A 16,615-nucleotide genomic window follows, 5' to 3' on the forward strand; every position below is an offset into this window, starting at 1 on the left:
GAGAAGATAAAAAGATGCAGACAGAATTTCAATATTTTAATAGAATTAAAATCTTTTGAAGAGATTCAAGTTTAATGAATCTAAAATTCGAATCTTTTGATTGCCTCTGGTTATTTAATTCGAGTTTATGATACAAGGTGAATCATCTTGAGGCATACTTCACTGAAATCAGAAAGCAACATAAAATGTTTGTGCTGAATTTACTCTACAATTATCCTATAAACCTATCCGGTCTCTCTCTCTCTCTCTCTTTCTCCCTCACTCTTATGCATATCTATCTATCCAATAATTTCATAACTAAAACTACACAAAAATTAAATAAATATGATTGAACACATGATTGTTTTCAATAGGAATAGATACACATAACTCTCTTAGATGAAGCCTAACTTGTAGCCCAATTTTCCACACAAATTGTATTCACTTAATGCAACGTAAACAACATTAGGGTTGGGCAATCCTAATTTAAGTTTCACCTTCCAACAGTTATCAGATTTTTCAGTTTACGTCTTATCTCTGTTCGATCTAGCTAATGACTGAGAAATGTACTGAGCAGACAAAGAATAATGCTTGCTGGCAAAGCAGGCATTTTCGATAGGGTAAAATACGAAGCCAAAGACATTAGAAAAGCCCGCTACAACAACAACAACAACAGCAACAACAGCTTAGGGAAAACAGTCAGGCCGTTAGACTAGCTGGGCAGCCATAAACAAAATTATTTTCCACTATAAAAGGCATCGTGTAAAGCGGCATTTGACCTTTTCAACTGCTCAACTCGAAAGTTCATGTGCTCGGGCCAGCTAATGAAAAATGCAGCTTGCCTCGGAATTCGGACAGAGGGCGGCGGAGGCTGTGGGGGAGCGAGCGCATCTAATGCTCTTAGGCAAGTAAGAAGAGAAACACGTTTCAACGCGTGTCATCGTCCATGGAGAGGCCAAGACAAAGACCCCGGCTAAAAATTACATGCATATGACTATACACAAAAGCCACTTAGCCATGTACAATTGATAGCTGGAGTTGTTGGAAATGTATCTGTATATCAACGACATTTATTGAGATACATACATATGCATGTATATCTCGTTATTTGTATCTCAATGCAATGACACCACGCTTTTCAGTTGCCCCAACAACAGCCAAGTGAATGCTCCGCGAGTCACTTGGCCGGCCATGAAGTCAACCTGCAATTGGATTTCGAATTGGAGCCGCAAAAGTGTTTCCATACACACTCAGGCTCGTGTGCTTGTGAGAGGCAATCGTGGTAGACACTGTGCCAAGTGCGTTTGCATTTGAAGGTCACTTGAATGGCACACAGCCAGCCATAGGGTAGCCAAGCTAAATTTAATAGACTAAGGCCTTACGTAAATACATAGTGTTGGCTTATTATAAAATAAAATGAAAATACTCTTTAAATATAATTAAAAATTTAATTGCATATATGTACGTACAAATATGTGCATTTATTACAACAACTTAAGCCATTTAAAGCATATTCTTTCTTCATAAATATTCAATTAAATTTACCGTTTAGTTTCGATTGTACTTGTTCCTCTTTCATTCCACACTCTTTACTTCTAGCTCCAATGGCAATTTATTCATTCTTTTATTCTCGTTCTGTTCCCTCTTTCGCTACCTGCCTAAGTATTCACTTCCTGAAAAACACTCGGTGCACCGTTCAATGACATAGTTAATTGCATAAACACCCCAGTAATACTCCCTCTCTCTCTCTCTCTCTCTCTCCACACTCTCATGTACACACAGCCCACAATTAAAATGCATTAATTAGAGTCGACTTTTTGCGATACATTTTTCTCAGCTCACATTAAACAAAAATTACCTAATGGAAAATTAGAAGACGAAGAAGAAGAAGCAGAAAAAACGCATATCTATTGCATGCATACAATATCAAATGGATGCAATAAATTAAAGTAAAAACTAGCCAACTTGTTCAATCTGTGTCCCTGACACAAATACCAGAGGCTGTAGCTCAACTATCCAGATTTTCACATGGCATTTAGGCTGCATTTCACGGCAGATGCGTCGCAGAGAAGAGATAACCTGTTGTTGTTCTAGCATGCGATGCTGGCAATAAATTCGTGCGCAGAGAAAGTCAGGAAAAACCTGGTGTAAAGTTCAAAGCCCACAGCTATATGTGATATTTTATTTTCTTTTCATTTGACACTTGAGTTCGAAAATCCATGCAGTCATATTTATGGGCGAAATGTTAATTGTTAACTGCAGTCAAGGCACTGACAACACTTTCACGCATTCAAAATTCAGCCGCAGGCTGGTCGCGCTCGAGCAAGTGTCAATGTACAGGGGAGTTATAACAGCAGCAACAACAACAACAACAAACACATTGCAATTAACAACAATTTGCTGTTATTGCTGTTGTTGGCCCACACTCGAGTCTTAACCAATTTTTAACTATTTTTGCTGAAAATCGTAAGCTACTTTTACTTATCGGTTCATTATAACGGACGTTAAATTTTGCCAGCTAATCGTGCATGAACCCCAAGCGAAAGGTAAGCCCAACGAACAACAACAGCAAACCTAACACACATCAAGACGCACCGGCCGAACCTTTGTGAAAAATACTTTTAATTTTTGGCATATTTCTCACACGGCAAATTTTATATATTTATCCTTGGAAATGAGCAACATCAAATAACTTAGGGCTCAAACTTGTTTGTCTACGGTCTTTCTGCAGAATCTCTTCACGAACAGCAGAAAAAAATAACAAATAAATATGAGAGACCGCAACGAAAGAGCTGCCCACATGGAGCCTCAAACGAAAGACTTAGACAACAAACTTGATAAAGTGTGCGAAAATTGAATACAACTGGCAGATGAATCTTCTGAGTGTATGGAGTTTTGTATTTGTAGCTGAATAGCCATTGAAAATATATACCCAATGTACAGTTTTGTTATTGAACTTACAAAGTTCAAAATTCAATTTCCGTTCGAGCAGCACGAGATCGTGCTACAAGTATGCAAATTACAAAGTGCGTTGATTTGTAATAATAGCAAAAATCAAAAGTAATCAACAATCACGATAATAACAACTCATTCCACAATTTAAATATATATATATATGTATATATTTTTGATTTACCATGCAGTTTTCCCTTGAAGAAAGTTACCAAAAATAAAAATGTAATGAGCCTCATCGAGGTCGCAGCTTGGCCCAAAGTCTAAAGACAGCCTTTAGCTTTGTTTATTGTATATTGAATTAAATATTTCGTGATGTTTATTATTGTGTAATGAGACCTTCAGACCTATATATAAATATATTTGTATCTCTTGAACAGTTTTGGCAAGCCATAACGAATGCAGGCCCTGAATTGCATTTGAGGCAAACATGATTTTATTGGTTTTTTTTTTTTTTTTTTTCAACAATGCAAGGCCATCAATTAGCGCCTAATTTTGTCTGCTGCTGAGCCAAAACACAAAACAATATACATACATAACTTAACTGATTTATGCAGTCAACGTTTAGCCGTGCTCTGCAATTTTCCAACTCATTAGCGAACTGCAATTTATATGCACTTGGCTTTGCTCAAAAATATTTCACAGTTTTCTTGTTGTTGGTGTTTCTTGACAGCAATACGAACTGGTCTTAATAGCTAGGTCTATGCAGCCAGTTTGTTAAAGTCAAATTATGTACCAAAACCCACAATAAAGTCCCAATATGGAGATATTACATATACCGACGAATGCTTCTAATTGACTTTGTAATTGAAAAAGAATACTTTAGAAAATTCAACGTATAATTTAAGTTTTAAAATTTTTATAAATATATAATATATGAGTATATTGTCAAGAATATAAATTTATAAACAGAAAAATAGTACTGTTTAAAAGGTAAGCTACGTTCACACAGCCAATTACAGCAACAATGAATAAATGTTGACTTTCCTTTTCAGGCGAAACCTTTGTGCTTTTATATAAATCTTTTCCGATATTAATTAATTACAATTAAGGTATTAAGCTTGGAAGGTGAAACTTGTTAACAACTGGCTTTAAAACAATTATATCACTTACAGATTACGTGATATCTGATAGACATGTCAAGCATTTTATATTATTATTATATTATATTTATATTATATTTTCCTTACTGATTTACAGCATCTCACAAATGAGATTGTTGGGCAGTGACAAAATATCGATAAGACGAATTTATATATAAATATTTTGTCACTGCCTAACAATCGCTCTTTTCTCTGTTCTTTTCGTCGCTAATTATTTTTTTATGTTTCTATCTTTCTTAATCTCCAAATCTCTCTCTCTCTCTCTCTCTCTCTCTCGCTCTGTCTCTCTCTCTCACTCTCTCGCTCTCTCTCTCTCTCGCTCTCTCTCTCTCTCTCTACCACATACACACATACACATTTCTCTCTCTCTCTCTCTCCCTTAATATCTCCCTTATAGTTGGTTAATGAAAATAGTATATAATTTATGGAATTGCCCAAACATCATCAAAAGATGGCCATGGTGAGTTGGCCAGATCTTTGGCAAGATATTGTCTTTTGCTTGATTCGTTAATTAATACCAAACATGTGGGCTGAGCTGAGGTGCACAACGTCTTCACAACAGTTGCTTCAAGTCGTTGCGGGGGTGTTTTGGCATCTAGATGAATTATGATTTATGATTTACGCTAATTTCCTACGTGTTGTCTTAATTGGCATTGCCCAAAGCGGAATTGCATAACAAATTACTTTGACAAACATTTATGACACACACTTAAGAGGTGCAACTGCTGTTAGCTATCACGTAGGTGAAGCACATGATTCATGGCTGTATATATTCAGAGATCTTTACTCTCTTCCATAGTTCATATCAGCCAACATAATTAAAATGGCAGCCATGATTGTCTCAAGCAAAGTTTGCTGCTGAAGTCTTTTATTGGCCACACAGACGATTTTATCATATCATCAGAGAGAGAGGGAGAGAGAGAGAGAGACAGAGGCAGATCAAAGAAGCTGTGGACTTTGATGTAAATCGCTCACAACGTGACACGTTTGATGTGCAACTGACATTAAAACGCAGATGAACAAATTGTAAGAAAAAGAAGAAGATGCTATGTTATAGTGGAAAGAGCACAGAGCTAAGCAATTAAACTGCTAACCCAATTTAAAGAGCCGAAGTTTCGATTAGTGAACGGAGTAGAAACCTTTCACTTACCCCAAAACCGAAACAGAGTTCATACAAATAATGGAATTAGACCAAATCTGTATACGAATTTCTATTAACTCGTATTAATTCAAACGAAAGTCAACTTTTTGGCCTACTTTCGTCGTTAGTTCGTGTCGCTAACTAAGTTAGAGTTTTACCTTTGAATATCTTCATTTGTTATGCCAGTTATTTATTTAATGCTTCACTACACTTGCAATCCACCAAAATTATTTCCGCAACAGTTGAAAGAAAAGTTTCCAATTGTTTCGTTTTTGTTTTTTTTCTTTTCTTTCATCCACTTTGAGGCGCCGCATAATTAACGAAATAATTCAACAGGAAACTCGAAGAAAAAACCAAAATTCTGTCTATGATTAATCTAAAGAAAATGACGTAAAGCCAAATTTCTGTTACCAAGCTCCATTTAAGCGAAAAGGGGAGCAATTATGGAAACATGTTTGACGGATCGATACGTAAATGGGTGGAGATGACGACGATGAGTGGAGCGGCGTTAATTGGTAGCTCAAAGAATGAAATTTGATTGCGGGCCTGGGATCATCAGACTCGAGAGCAGTGAGACTAAAGTGTCTGGCAAAGCTTTTGAGACGCGCCTGGACAACGTCACAATGTTATCTATAATTTTCGTTCGCTTTGGGTCTTGTGTAACTCACCAGCTTCGCTCGCGTTCAATTTGTTGGCTCCCAAAGTCGTTGAACTATCCAGCATGGTCGAAGACGAAGTCGACTCGCTACTTTGTTCTACGCCAACAGTTGTTGCTGCAGCTGCTGTTGTTGTTGTTGTTGTTGATGTGGTAGTTGTAGCTGTTGCTGTTGTTGAATCGACTTCAGTGGTTGTATCCAGTGGTGGCATCAGGGTAGTGGGCATGGCTGCAGCATCATCCTCGCCTGCAGGCGCAGACGCCGCACGCTCAATTTGAATGCCAAGCAACAATAATCCGCAGAGGCTGGACACCAAGAGTTTGCTCCACAAAATTGATGCCGTGCCGCCGCCCGGAGCTCTTTTTCGTCTACACGCTTGCATCGTAGATTTATGTTGGTGTATGTATATTTAATATATTCGGTATAATTTTGCTTTCGATCAGTTTTTTATTGACACCTTTACACTTGTTGTTAATTTGGAAATAATTCAACTAATTGAAAAACAATAAAAATGATAAATTATAATAAATTATTTAAGTATGTATTATCTAACAGCACTTTCTGTTTATGAAATTATGATTTTTGATTTCCTTTTTGCATCTTTTGTTAATATTTTGCTAATGCACGGCTTTGTTTAATGTCGTTAATTTTCTGCACGTTTTGTGTTTGGCATTTGGTCTTTTATTTCGAATTGTGTGATTTTTTCGACTCTGTAACGGTTTTTTCGTTTATGTGGTAAACCGAAATGGTGTCATTTCCTTTGAAAGTTAGGTTAAATCATTTTTGGGGGACTTGCGCTTTTTGTATTTGATTTCTTTCTGTTGCAGCATTTATATTTTTTGGCAAACTTATGATAATGATGTTTTCAAATAGCTTTCAAATGTATATTTGCATTTGCAATGTTGTCCTCTCTCTCTCTCTCTGTGATTGACTTCGTCGGTCGTTAAGTTCGTTGCCTAAGTCTTTTGTTATATTTATATTATAGTAGATCTTTATCGAGTCTTTTCAGCTTTTTGTAGATGTCTGCATTTCCTAGATATTATTACTATGTTTGATACATATATGAATTTTAGCAGTCTTTGATTAATTGCGTCAGTAAATTGTAGTCAAGTTTGTAGTCAAGTTCGTTGCCTAAGTCATTTGTTATACTAACAGATTCAGCTACTTAGTCTGACAGGTTGGGTTTATATACATATATATATGCTTTGTTTCTGTAGATATAAACTAGAAAGAACAGTCACAGTTTATGATTGATTTCGTCGCTTGTTTAACGTCAGTTTCGTTGCCCAAGTCATTTGTTCTTGTAACAATTTTTGGCAACTCTTTTTAACTGGGCAATTATGTCTACAGTTTCTATATATATATATATATGTGTGCATATACATATATAAGAAGCGCATGTCTTGAGTTCTTGCCTTTCTAAGCTCTGTCCTACACGAAAGCTACGCCGACTAAGAAAAATATTCAAGAAAACCCAATGCGCATGCAATTCGCAATAATGCAATAGCAACAGCAACAACAAGCTGCAGTTTAGATCCAAAAAAATTGTATATTTCAACCGGTTCCACGAGCAACTTCAAACACCAACAACAACTGCAACTGCAACTGCAGCAGCCACGGCAACTGGAAGCGGCTTTGTGGCATTATTTGCCGCAACTTTGGCCGACTGCGACTAACTAGAAAACCACAAATGCTATCAATGCTGCTGCTGCTGCTGCTGCTATTACTGTTGCCATTGTGCATTTGACCAAGTTTTTGGCTGCATATTAGATTAAGTTTAATTAGCTAGCGGCAGCTTTAACAATGCATTGCTCGTTATAGTTCACACTGCCGGGCTGATTATGTTTGTATTTAAATTAAATCACATTTCGGCTAATTTTCGAATGATGTCATTGTAAAAGTGGCTGTGCCCGGCTATTTAGTTTGACATTTCACATTTCACTCTCACTCCTTTTATAGCAAAACGCAAACAAAATACACAAGAAAACAACAAAAGAGTTATGCGAGCGAGCGAGACAGCAGAGAAACTTGTTTGTTTTGTTTTATTTTATTTTATTTTACTTCTTTTCATACGGTTTTTGGTATTTTGAATGGAATTTTTTTTTGTTTTTGTTCCAGACTTTTTAGTTGAATGTTTCACTTGATTTCGTTGCTTGTCTGAGCGTCTGGCCAAGATGAAAGCCGTGCTTTACATATAACCAATACACACACAAAAGCAAGCACACACACACACAGACACACGAGCACACACTTAAACGCTTGCACTAACCCGATGCGCCAAGGTATTTCTTTAAAGGTGGCCAAGCGCACGGGCCACGTTTCTATAGAATAGCTAAAACACGTCTGCGTTTGGTTCGTCTAGCAACCGCTCCGGCTGAAGCACTTCCACCAACTGAGCGCGCTTCGGTCTCTGAACTAGGCTCAGAGCAGCTTGGCGATATTTCGTGATTTCAATTCACCACGGCGCCGGCCACGTCGTCGTCGTCGTTGTCGGCAATCAGGAGACAAGCAGCATTGGCCAACTGGTTTGAGTTGCTCTTTCGATTTCGGTGTTGAGTTGAGTTTGTCTGGCAGCAACAGCTGAGCAACAGGTGAGAGAGCGCTGCTTGACATAATCGAAACCGAAGTTGCGCTCTCGCATGCCTCAGGTGTGTCTAGGCGGTGTCTGTCAATGTGTGAGTGTGTGTGAGTGTGTGTGCGAGTGCGAGTGCGTGGTGGATGTGGGTGTGTAGCTGCTGACAAAAAGTCGTTGGGTTTTAAAATTCATTAAAGGAAGGCTGCAACTACAGCCATTTGACAAGGTAAACTCAACGAACTTCTTTGAACCGACCAAACAAACTCTCTGTCTCATGGCGAGGCTCAATGTCTCAATGAGCAGGCCAGCTGACACTTATTACTGCGATTACGCCCACCGCTCTCAGCTGAAAGAGCTCTAAAGGCGGCTTATAGAATTCCGGATAACTCTGCACAAGAGTCGGGATAAACACAGGCAGAGATTCGTCGATTTTATGTTGCCAATGCCAAGCTGCGCCTCAGCCGACAAAAAATACCTGAATATGCAATTTTTGAAATGCCATCGATGCTAACGAAGACGCGCCCAGAAACCGCCAGCACACATCAGTGGCTGCGCACAATTCTGATCAGTCAAAGAAATGTGACTCAATGCGGCATCAAAGCCCAAAGACGTCAAAAGCCATAAGCCCAAAGGCGAACCTTGCCCACAAATTTCATGAAAATGTGCAGCGCTGTCTGTTGGTGTTACAATTGCTGTTGTTGTTTGAGTTGTTCGAGTTGTTTGAGTTGTTTGAGTTGCTGCGGTTGTAATTTGAAATGCAAAAATTCCAAAATGCGCTAATGCTATTGCACAAACTTTGGCCAAGTGTACACCACAATGGCACTGTGCTACAATTTCCATTGTTAGTCACACTGTGGGCTGTCGTTGTTTTTGCTGCGGCTGCTGCTGCTTTTGCTTATCTGGCAGACACTGAGCTGCTGCTGCTGCTGTTGCTGCTGCTGCTGCTGCTGCAAAGAACAACAACAATAAAAGGCAACGTCGCAACTTTAGTTATGCACTCATTTTTTTGTTTTTATATTTGAATGGGGCAACCAAACAGGCAGCCAGCTGAACATGGCTAATGTGAACAACAAAAATAATACAAAATAAAAATAAGAAAAAATAGCTGGGCTAGAAGTTGAAACGATAAGTTTTGGCAGCCCTCTGACTCACGGTACAAAAATGATTTTCAGTGAAAAAGAATTCTTGAATGTCTAGTGGTAAAATGGAAAACTATGTATAATTTAATTTATTTTAAATAAATAAAGTATACATATTTGATTAAGGTTACATGTATACTGCTGAGAGTCTCCGTCTGGGACTTAAAACTGGCCTCCGACAACATTGTTTTTTAAGCAGAGATAAAATATTTTTAGGTCCAGCCCAACCATTATTTTCATAGTTAAAAGTCACTTGATGGATAAACAACAAATGCCAATCTTTAAGATTGCTTGCAGATAAAAAAGTTAATCACTTTATTATTAGACTTGAACTATCTGCAAATGTCACGAATATTTTATAGGAACACGAGCTGACAAGTGTTAACAAAGGCAACAAAGGAAAGGAAAAAATATATATGTATGTATGTATGTATGTATGTATGTATGTATTTAAAACATATATGTTTTAAGCCCATTACATTATTAAAACATTCATAGCCAACTATAAAAAATATATAAATAAAAAAATATAAATATAAATGTTGATTTTCATGATACATAAATAGTTTTCCCTTGACACATTTAATTGGCATACAAATATATTGTAAATTAATTCCCAATTTTCAATGGCGTCAAAAATAGTACCATTTATAAATAAAATGTATACAACTTAAAGTGATTTCCAATTTAACATGCATCAAAGAGTATAACAAAAATATCTCAAAACTTAAAAAGGCCAGGGCACACACACTAGTATATATATCTGTATATACATATATATTGAAATACAAAGTAAATACCTTTAATTGCCTTGCCTACCGTAAGATAAATGAGTAAAATAATTAATCAGAGTTTAATATGCACATTTTTGCATAGAGCATAAATAAAATGCTTGTTGAAACGAATGACTTAGGCAACGAACTGTTTTCTATATGCACACAAAGCTGTTCCACAATAAATTTTAGGTTGGTTGGTCACTCGAAGTCTCACACCTCTATTTTCAGGGCAAGGACAATATCATATGTGGCGGATGATGTTTTCGCATGACATCTTTTGAGTCATTCGGCATTCTCTTACGCTAATTCAAAGAAATGCCGTTTCACAGGCTTGTATGTAGAACGTGGTTAGTGTGTTCCTATGATGTCATCTTTTTGAATATCATTCCGCTCATAAGCATTTCGATCTCGAATATATGACTTATATATGTATTTCGGTTGGGCTTTCAGTTTTTATCAGCGTCTGCGCTTGCTGGCCAACAAGCGCAGCGGCCTTTTTGAACGCATTTTATATATACAGCTAAATGGATGTAGGTATGTATGTATATACATGTATTTATATGTATATTGTCTGCAGCAGCAACCGGTGTCGCTCGGCGTCGCTTTTGTTTGTTTTATATAGAGACGAGTATATGGAGTAGCATGTTTTTATACATATATACAAACATTGTATATCTGTCTGCCTGCTGGCTTGCATTGAAATGCACGCTCTGTCTGACTGTCTGCGTATGTGTGTGTGTTTGTGTGTGTGTTTATATAGGCGGATTACATACGAGTCTGAGCCATGCATTTGTTTTCGACTGCGTTGCTTTACTTTTACTTTCATATGCAACTGGTTGCTGCTGCCAACGACTTGAATGGGGAAGCAACAGCAACGGCAACAACAACAGCAACAACAACAACGGCAACAACAGCAAATGCGAATGTGCTTTGGGTGGCTCGCTTGTGGTCGAGCTGTCTCCACGACACGGACCACAAATGAAATTGTTTATAAAGTGATTGTCAATCATTTTTGGTGGCATGTCGCTTAACCGCCTTGACAACACTACAAGCACACACACACGCACACACATACACACCTAAATTAATAGCAGCTGCTATACATACATTTGAGCACATTCGCTTGGCCATATGCTCAATTAGGTTTTATCAATTTTTATTTTGGTCATATGTATAACATATTTATGTAGCATTTATATGTATAAATGCATGTCGATTGCATTTATATCAGGCCAAGATTATTTTGATTTACTTAGCCAGCAGCCCACAGACAAAGTATTGCCGCAATGAGATCCAAAACATTTGGCTCCATTACAAAATCAATTAGCTAAACGGCTTAAATGGCCAAATAAGGAAACCCAAAACGAATTAAAGCACACACATTTGTTGCTATCTGTAGCTCTTTATAATTGCAAAATAGTTTTCTTTTTATAACATGTGTTTCGGTTTTGGTTTTGGCTTTTGAGTTTGGAGTTACGAATGAAACAAAAACCTCTATCTGATTTGACGCTCAAATTTTCATGTGTAACCGAAATGAAGACATCAGCAATGAAAATATATTTAATATACATATGTATATGCATGTATATATGTACACGCCGTATTGCCCTCTCATCAAAATTCGCTCGCGCTTTTATATAACGTGAAAATATAATTTTGAATTGGCATTCGTCTCATTTCTATGTAGAATGCCAAGAAAATTTTATAACTTTCGCTGGTATCACATTTCGTGATTAACTGATGACAAATCTCACGCATATCGAATCACTGAGCCAAGCTTAAGTCAGAGAGTTAAGCAGAGAAATATATGTATAATATATAGTAAATTCAAATATTATCTAATATCAATTTGGTAGCTGCTGGCAAAATTTATTTCCTAAAACGCAAAGCTTTCTTTAAGTTTAATGATTGAGTTCCTTGAATCATTCATTCATTTCTAAGAGATTTGTCTTGCAGAATACTACTAAATAAATTATAATGTTCCAGTCTCTCATAATATTAGATATCTTATTCATATTTACATACATGTCTCGAATCTTTATCCCTTTATCTTATACTTATACCCTTTTTATCTACACAATAAACCCATTCAAAAGGCGTAAGACCATATAGATAGTATTCTAAGTCTATATGGTATCGAAGTCAATGGGATTCCATCTGCCAAAATATATTAACCTGACCCTGAGACTGTGAAAAATAAAGTAGAGAAGTAACTAATTGTCTGAGAGAGTATTTAATATTTTGCTTGTCATAGTTAGTTGTTCTTAATTCAAATTAAAGACTATTAAAAAACTGGTGTACAGGTGTACAAGTTTGTTCAATGCTAAGCACTGTATGAGCACACACACTTACATACACACAATGTCATTGACTAAGATCCAGCTCGAGTTGTTTTGCGAGTGTAAATGACCCACAAAAACAAAAACACTTTGGAGTGTCGTTTGAATAGTCGTTTGACATTTTGATGCCAGGTGCAAGAGTCGTTGACACATTGGCCAGTCAATCTATTAGCCATGACCATGACTTCAGCGTGATCCACGAGCAAAGCAACTTGCCCCAAAAAAAGTTAATTTTATGCGATGCGAAGCAAAATTTTAATAATTATAAATGAAATACAATAATGTTAATCTTTTGTTGCCTTTGGGCCGAACAAGATTTGTGAAAGTTTTCACACAGGAAGCTGGCCAAGATTGATGTAATATCTTTCAGTTTTTACTGCTCTCCCATCAGAAATGCAAATGTTTGTCCAAGGCTGTTGGCGACAACGTTGTCGACTGCATACTAAATACGACTCGAAACAATGTGATTCAGATTTGTCATATTCGATACGAGTAACGTTAAACAACACAAAAAAAAAGGTAAAAATCGTATATATATAAAAAGTCGTCAATCGACCTTCACGAGCTGCGAAAGTTGGTTCAGAGACGTCACGAAAATGTTCGCGCAAGTCGAGAAAAAAACCGAAATTGAATTTAATGGGCAACTGTTTAGTATTTAGCAAGCGTAGAGAATTATGTCAGGTATTTCTGAGTAGAGCTCGCTGACTCATTCTAGGGTTATTTTGGTCCCTGGGCAGCCGGAGCTGACGTTCAATTAGACTCTCAATGTGAACTTAAAATAGCCATATTGTTAAATCCAACTATACATGTATTCAATTCATAATTAATAACCCCCATGAATTAAACATAATAGAAACATGGGTTTTTTTCAGTATTTTTTTTCTGTATTTTTGGCCCACTTTAAAGCCATAAAATTCACATGCCGTTGATAGATAAGATATATAAAGCTTCAAAAAGCATTTAGAATAGCCATCATGATCGTGAATCTCCATTTCAAGAGCAATTCAAGATATTTTTTAAATATCAAACTAAAAACCGAAACAAGACACAAGACGCAGACCACGAAAACAAAGCGCCCAAGGAAATTAATGAAACTAAAAACAACTTTTTGATGACCTTCACGAAATGTAGTCAAACAAAGTATTTTGGTCAAAGAGCATACAAAATGAAGCAATTCACGTTAGAGTTGGGGCTATTGCTCCATATGGTAAATATTTAATATACAAAAATAAATATCTAATATGTAAATACAATTTTCTATTTGAGAAACAGAAATTTAAGTTTTTGCTTATGAAACGTCTCCATTGCTCCTTTTTCTGGTTGTCACTAGCCACGCCCACGTTCTGGCATACCCTTACATTTTTATTTATTTTTCAACTCTTGACTCATTTATAAGTATTATCCGCTTACAGCTTAAACAACTTAGTCACTCTGCAAACATTTTTCATTTGGCAACTTCAAGTTCAATTCCAAGCCTGGCCAACAGTTAAATTATTAATGAAATACTTGGGATCCGCTTAGCGCATAATTGCTAGCTCAAATGCGAACATATTATATCGCAGACAATGGCAGCCGACCCCCTGCAAATGCAGGCCCGTGCCTAGACATGCAGCACACTGTGCGTATGCGCGATTTGGCATGCACGAGTGAGCGAGACTGTGGGCCTTACTAAATTGATGTGTCTAGATATAAATAAATGTAAAACTCGTTAATTATTGCTTATTGTTGCACTTTATGGCGCGTTGCGAAATTGTTGATAAGCGCCTAATTTGATTATCGGCGCTTGAGTGGGGCAGGCCATAGCAACTGATTAAATGCGACTATGTATTTGGGTCAAAACTGGGCAACATCTTAATTGGCCTAATTCGAGGCAGAACTTGTCATCGCGTTGGCTATGCAAACGAGGCTGGCTGCCAAAATTTATAGGCGAATCGCCACATGAATAATGTAAATGTCTATATTGGAAAAATGTTGTTAATTGCGCACCCTATTGATATTTAGCACAAATTCCATAACTGGTCGCTCGACACAGTCATAATTCGATTTGCGTTTGCCGTCTAATCGAAATGCCGGCTCAGAGGCTTAAGCCGGAGCAAAAGTTGTTGACGTTGCCGTTGCTGTTGCCGTGGCTGGAGGCGCGTGTGCACTTCAGAAGTAGCTTGACACCAGTTCGACAAGAATGCCAAACAGTCGGCTGAAGGTAGACCACTTTCAAGCACAGCACGCAACCAGATTGAGCCAAGAACTAGCCGGCTAAAAATGGCTGAAAATGTCCAACATTGCGGCGTATATAGTGGACGGACTCAAGTGCCTTGTAAGACATAACAAATGTGGACTGAATTAGATAAGTAACAGGGCAAAGGGGACTTTAACAATTGTGAGTATTACTATTAGACTATTTATTATCATTATCTTCATTATTATCCTTAACATTATCTGATGCCTCTATACTGTTTTTATTAGCATTAGTATTACATTATCATTATAATTGATATTTTTATTATCCGTAGTGAAATATAAAACATATAAAAATTTTAATTTATTTTTCTTTATTTATGGTCATTAGTACGTTCATTATTATTTATCAATATAGCTTTAATAATTATTATTCTAATTAATTTGTATTATCATTTTTATTGTGTGTAATGTCAGATATACTCATCATCATATCATTATCATCATCTTTATTACTTTTCAGTTATACAAAAGTAAAAGATATATGATAGATATTTTTTGGACAGAGTATCTCAGCATGACTTTCCCATTTGTTATTTGAATTTTTGTTATTAATAAATAAATAGTTTTTGTTTAGCATGTTGAATGAAACCCGTTGCCCGTGAGTTGCGAGTTTGCCATGGAAATTCTAAATGACTTGCGCGTTGCCATTTGCTAAATTTTAATGTACATTTCACTAAAAACGACATCAAGCTGTGGCACAACTTTGTTGTCACAGTCTTGCCGAAGACCTTGACTTTCTTTTCAAAATTTTCTTCGGCAACTACAATTAGCCAGACGTCATAAAAAACGAAAAATAAACAAAACGTTGACATTACATTGCGCGTTTTGAAAGCAAAAATGTTGATCTGTGTATAGAAAGCCAAAGCTAAAGCCAAAGACATAGGTAAAGCTAAAGTTAAAGCTAAAGCTAAAGTTAAAGAGTTTTGTTACTGTTTACTCATGCATGCGGACTACGGAGTTTCTACTACAGCTCGTGACATTTCACTTTTGCTTTACGCTGATGACGATGATGATAATAACAACAATAATAATGATCCACACTAATATGCATATGAATTCTCAAGCGTTTCATATGCAAATCTTCTACGCAAGTCAAAGTTCTGAATCTATCATCAAATAGCAAACAAATAAACGGAATTTACCAATTTCTATTTCGGACAAAACACAATAGATGTGCATAAATTATGAGTTGAATTTTACTTTGTGTTGTTTCAGCTCAGCTACAATGGAAAATTAATTAAAGATTTGCCAACTTGCCAAACACTGTTAAGCGCCTTCCGCCTGGGCATAGTCTAGGAGTGTGTTTGTGTGTGACTGTGAGTGAGAAAGCCTGGGTGTGTATGAGTTAAAGTGTGTGTGTGTGTTCGTGTGCTTGTGCTTGTGTGGCAAGAGTTACGCAGTTGCAACGAATCCCGACGCAGGTACCCATACATAACTAGTTTTCACTAAAACACACATTTCAAGGCAATAAACTATGTTTAAGCAAAGCCGGCAGACGGGTCCAAGGCGCGTGTCTGCACACAAAATGCATTTCAATTTCATTACGTTGGCTCGTTTGCTGCAGTTTTGTTTTGTTTGACGAGCTGCTCGTCTGGTGAATGTTGACCGTGCATGTCATTCGCATTTAGTTTTGAAAGTTGTTTGCTTCCTGCTGCTACTCGCATATCTTTGCCATTTTTAATCAAAACAACAAATAAACACTTCGCACAGCATACAC

At 36.9% G+C, this 16,615-nt stretch overlaps 1 protein-coding gene across 7 annotated transcripts in view; it reads right to left on the minus strand.

The window, feature by feature from the left end:
• The window catches only part of sas (stranded at second transmembrane protein), a 31,836-nt gene that overhangs the window by 15,202 nt on the left and 19 nt on the right, over positions 1–16,615 (minus strand). For 2 of the 7 annotated variants that reach the window (XM_089256231.1, XM_089256230.1), the window contains exons 1-2: positions 8,101–8,320; positions 5,844–6,322 (exon numbers count right to left, since the gene is read on the minus strand). In XM_089256231.1, coding sequence (XP_089112357.1) covers positions 5,844–6,213 — 370 coding nt within the window. In that variant the 5' untranslated portion in view covers positions 6,214–6,322; positions 8,101–8,320. Of the gene's footprint in view, positions 1–5,843; positions 6,323–8,100; positions 8,321–16,443; positions 16,607–16,615 lie in introns of those variants that run through there. The other 5 variants (XM_089256228.1, XM_089256227.1, XM_018112541.3 and 2 more) reach the window with 5 other exon arrangements.

This window comes from Drosophila navojoa, chromosome 2, assembly GCF_054131105.1.
Source record: "Drosophila navojoa isolate 15081-1374.11 chromosome 2, UAZ_NAV_1.0, whole genome shotgun sequence".
Taxonomy (NCBI): domain Eukaryota; kingdom Metazoa; phylum Arthropoda; class Insecta; order Diptera; family Drosophilidae; genus Drosophila; species Drosophila navojoa.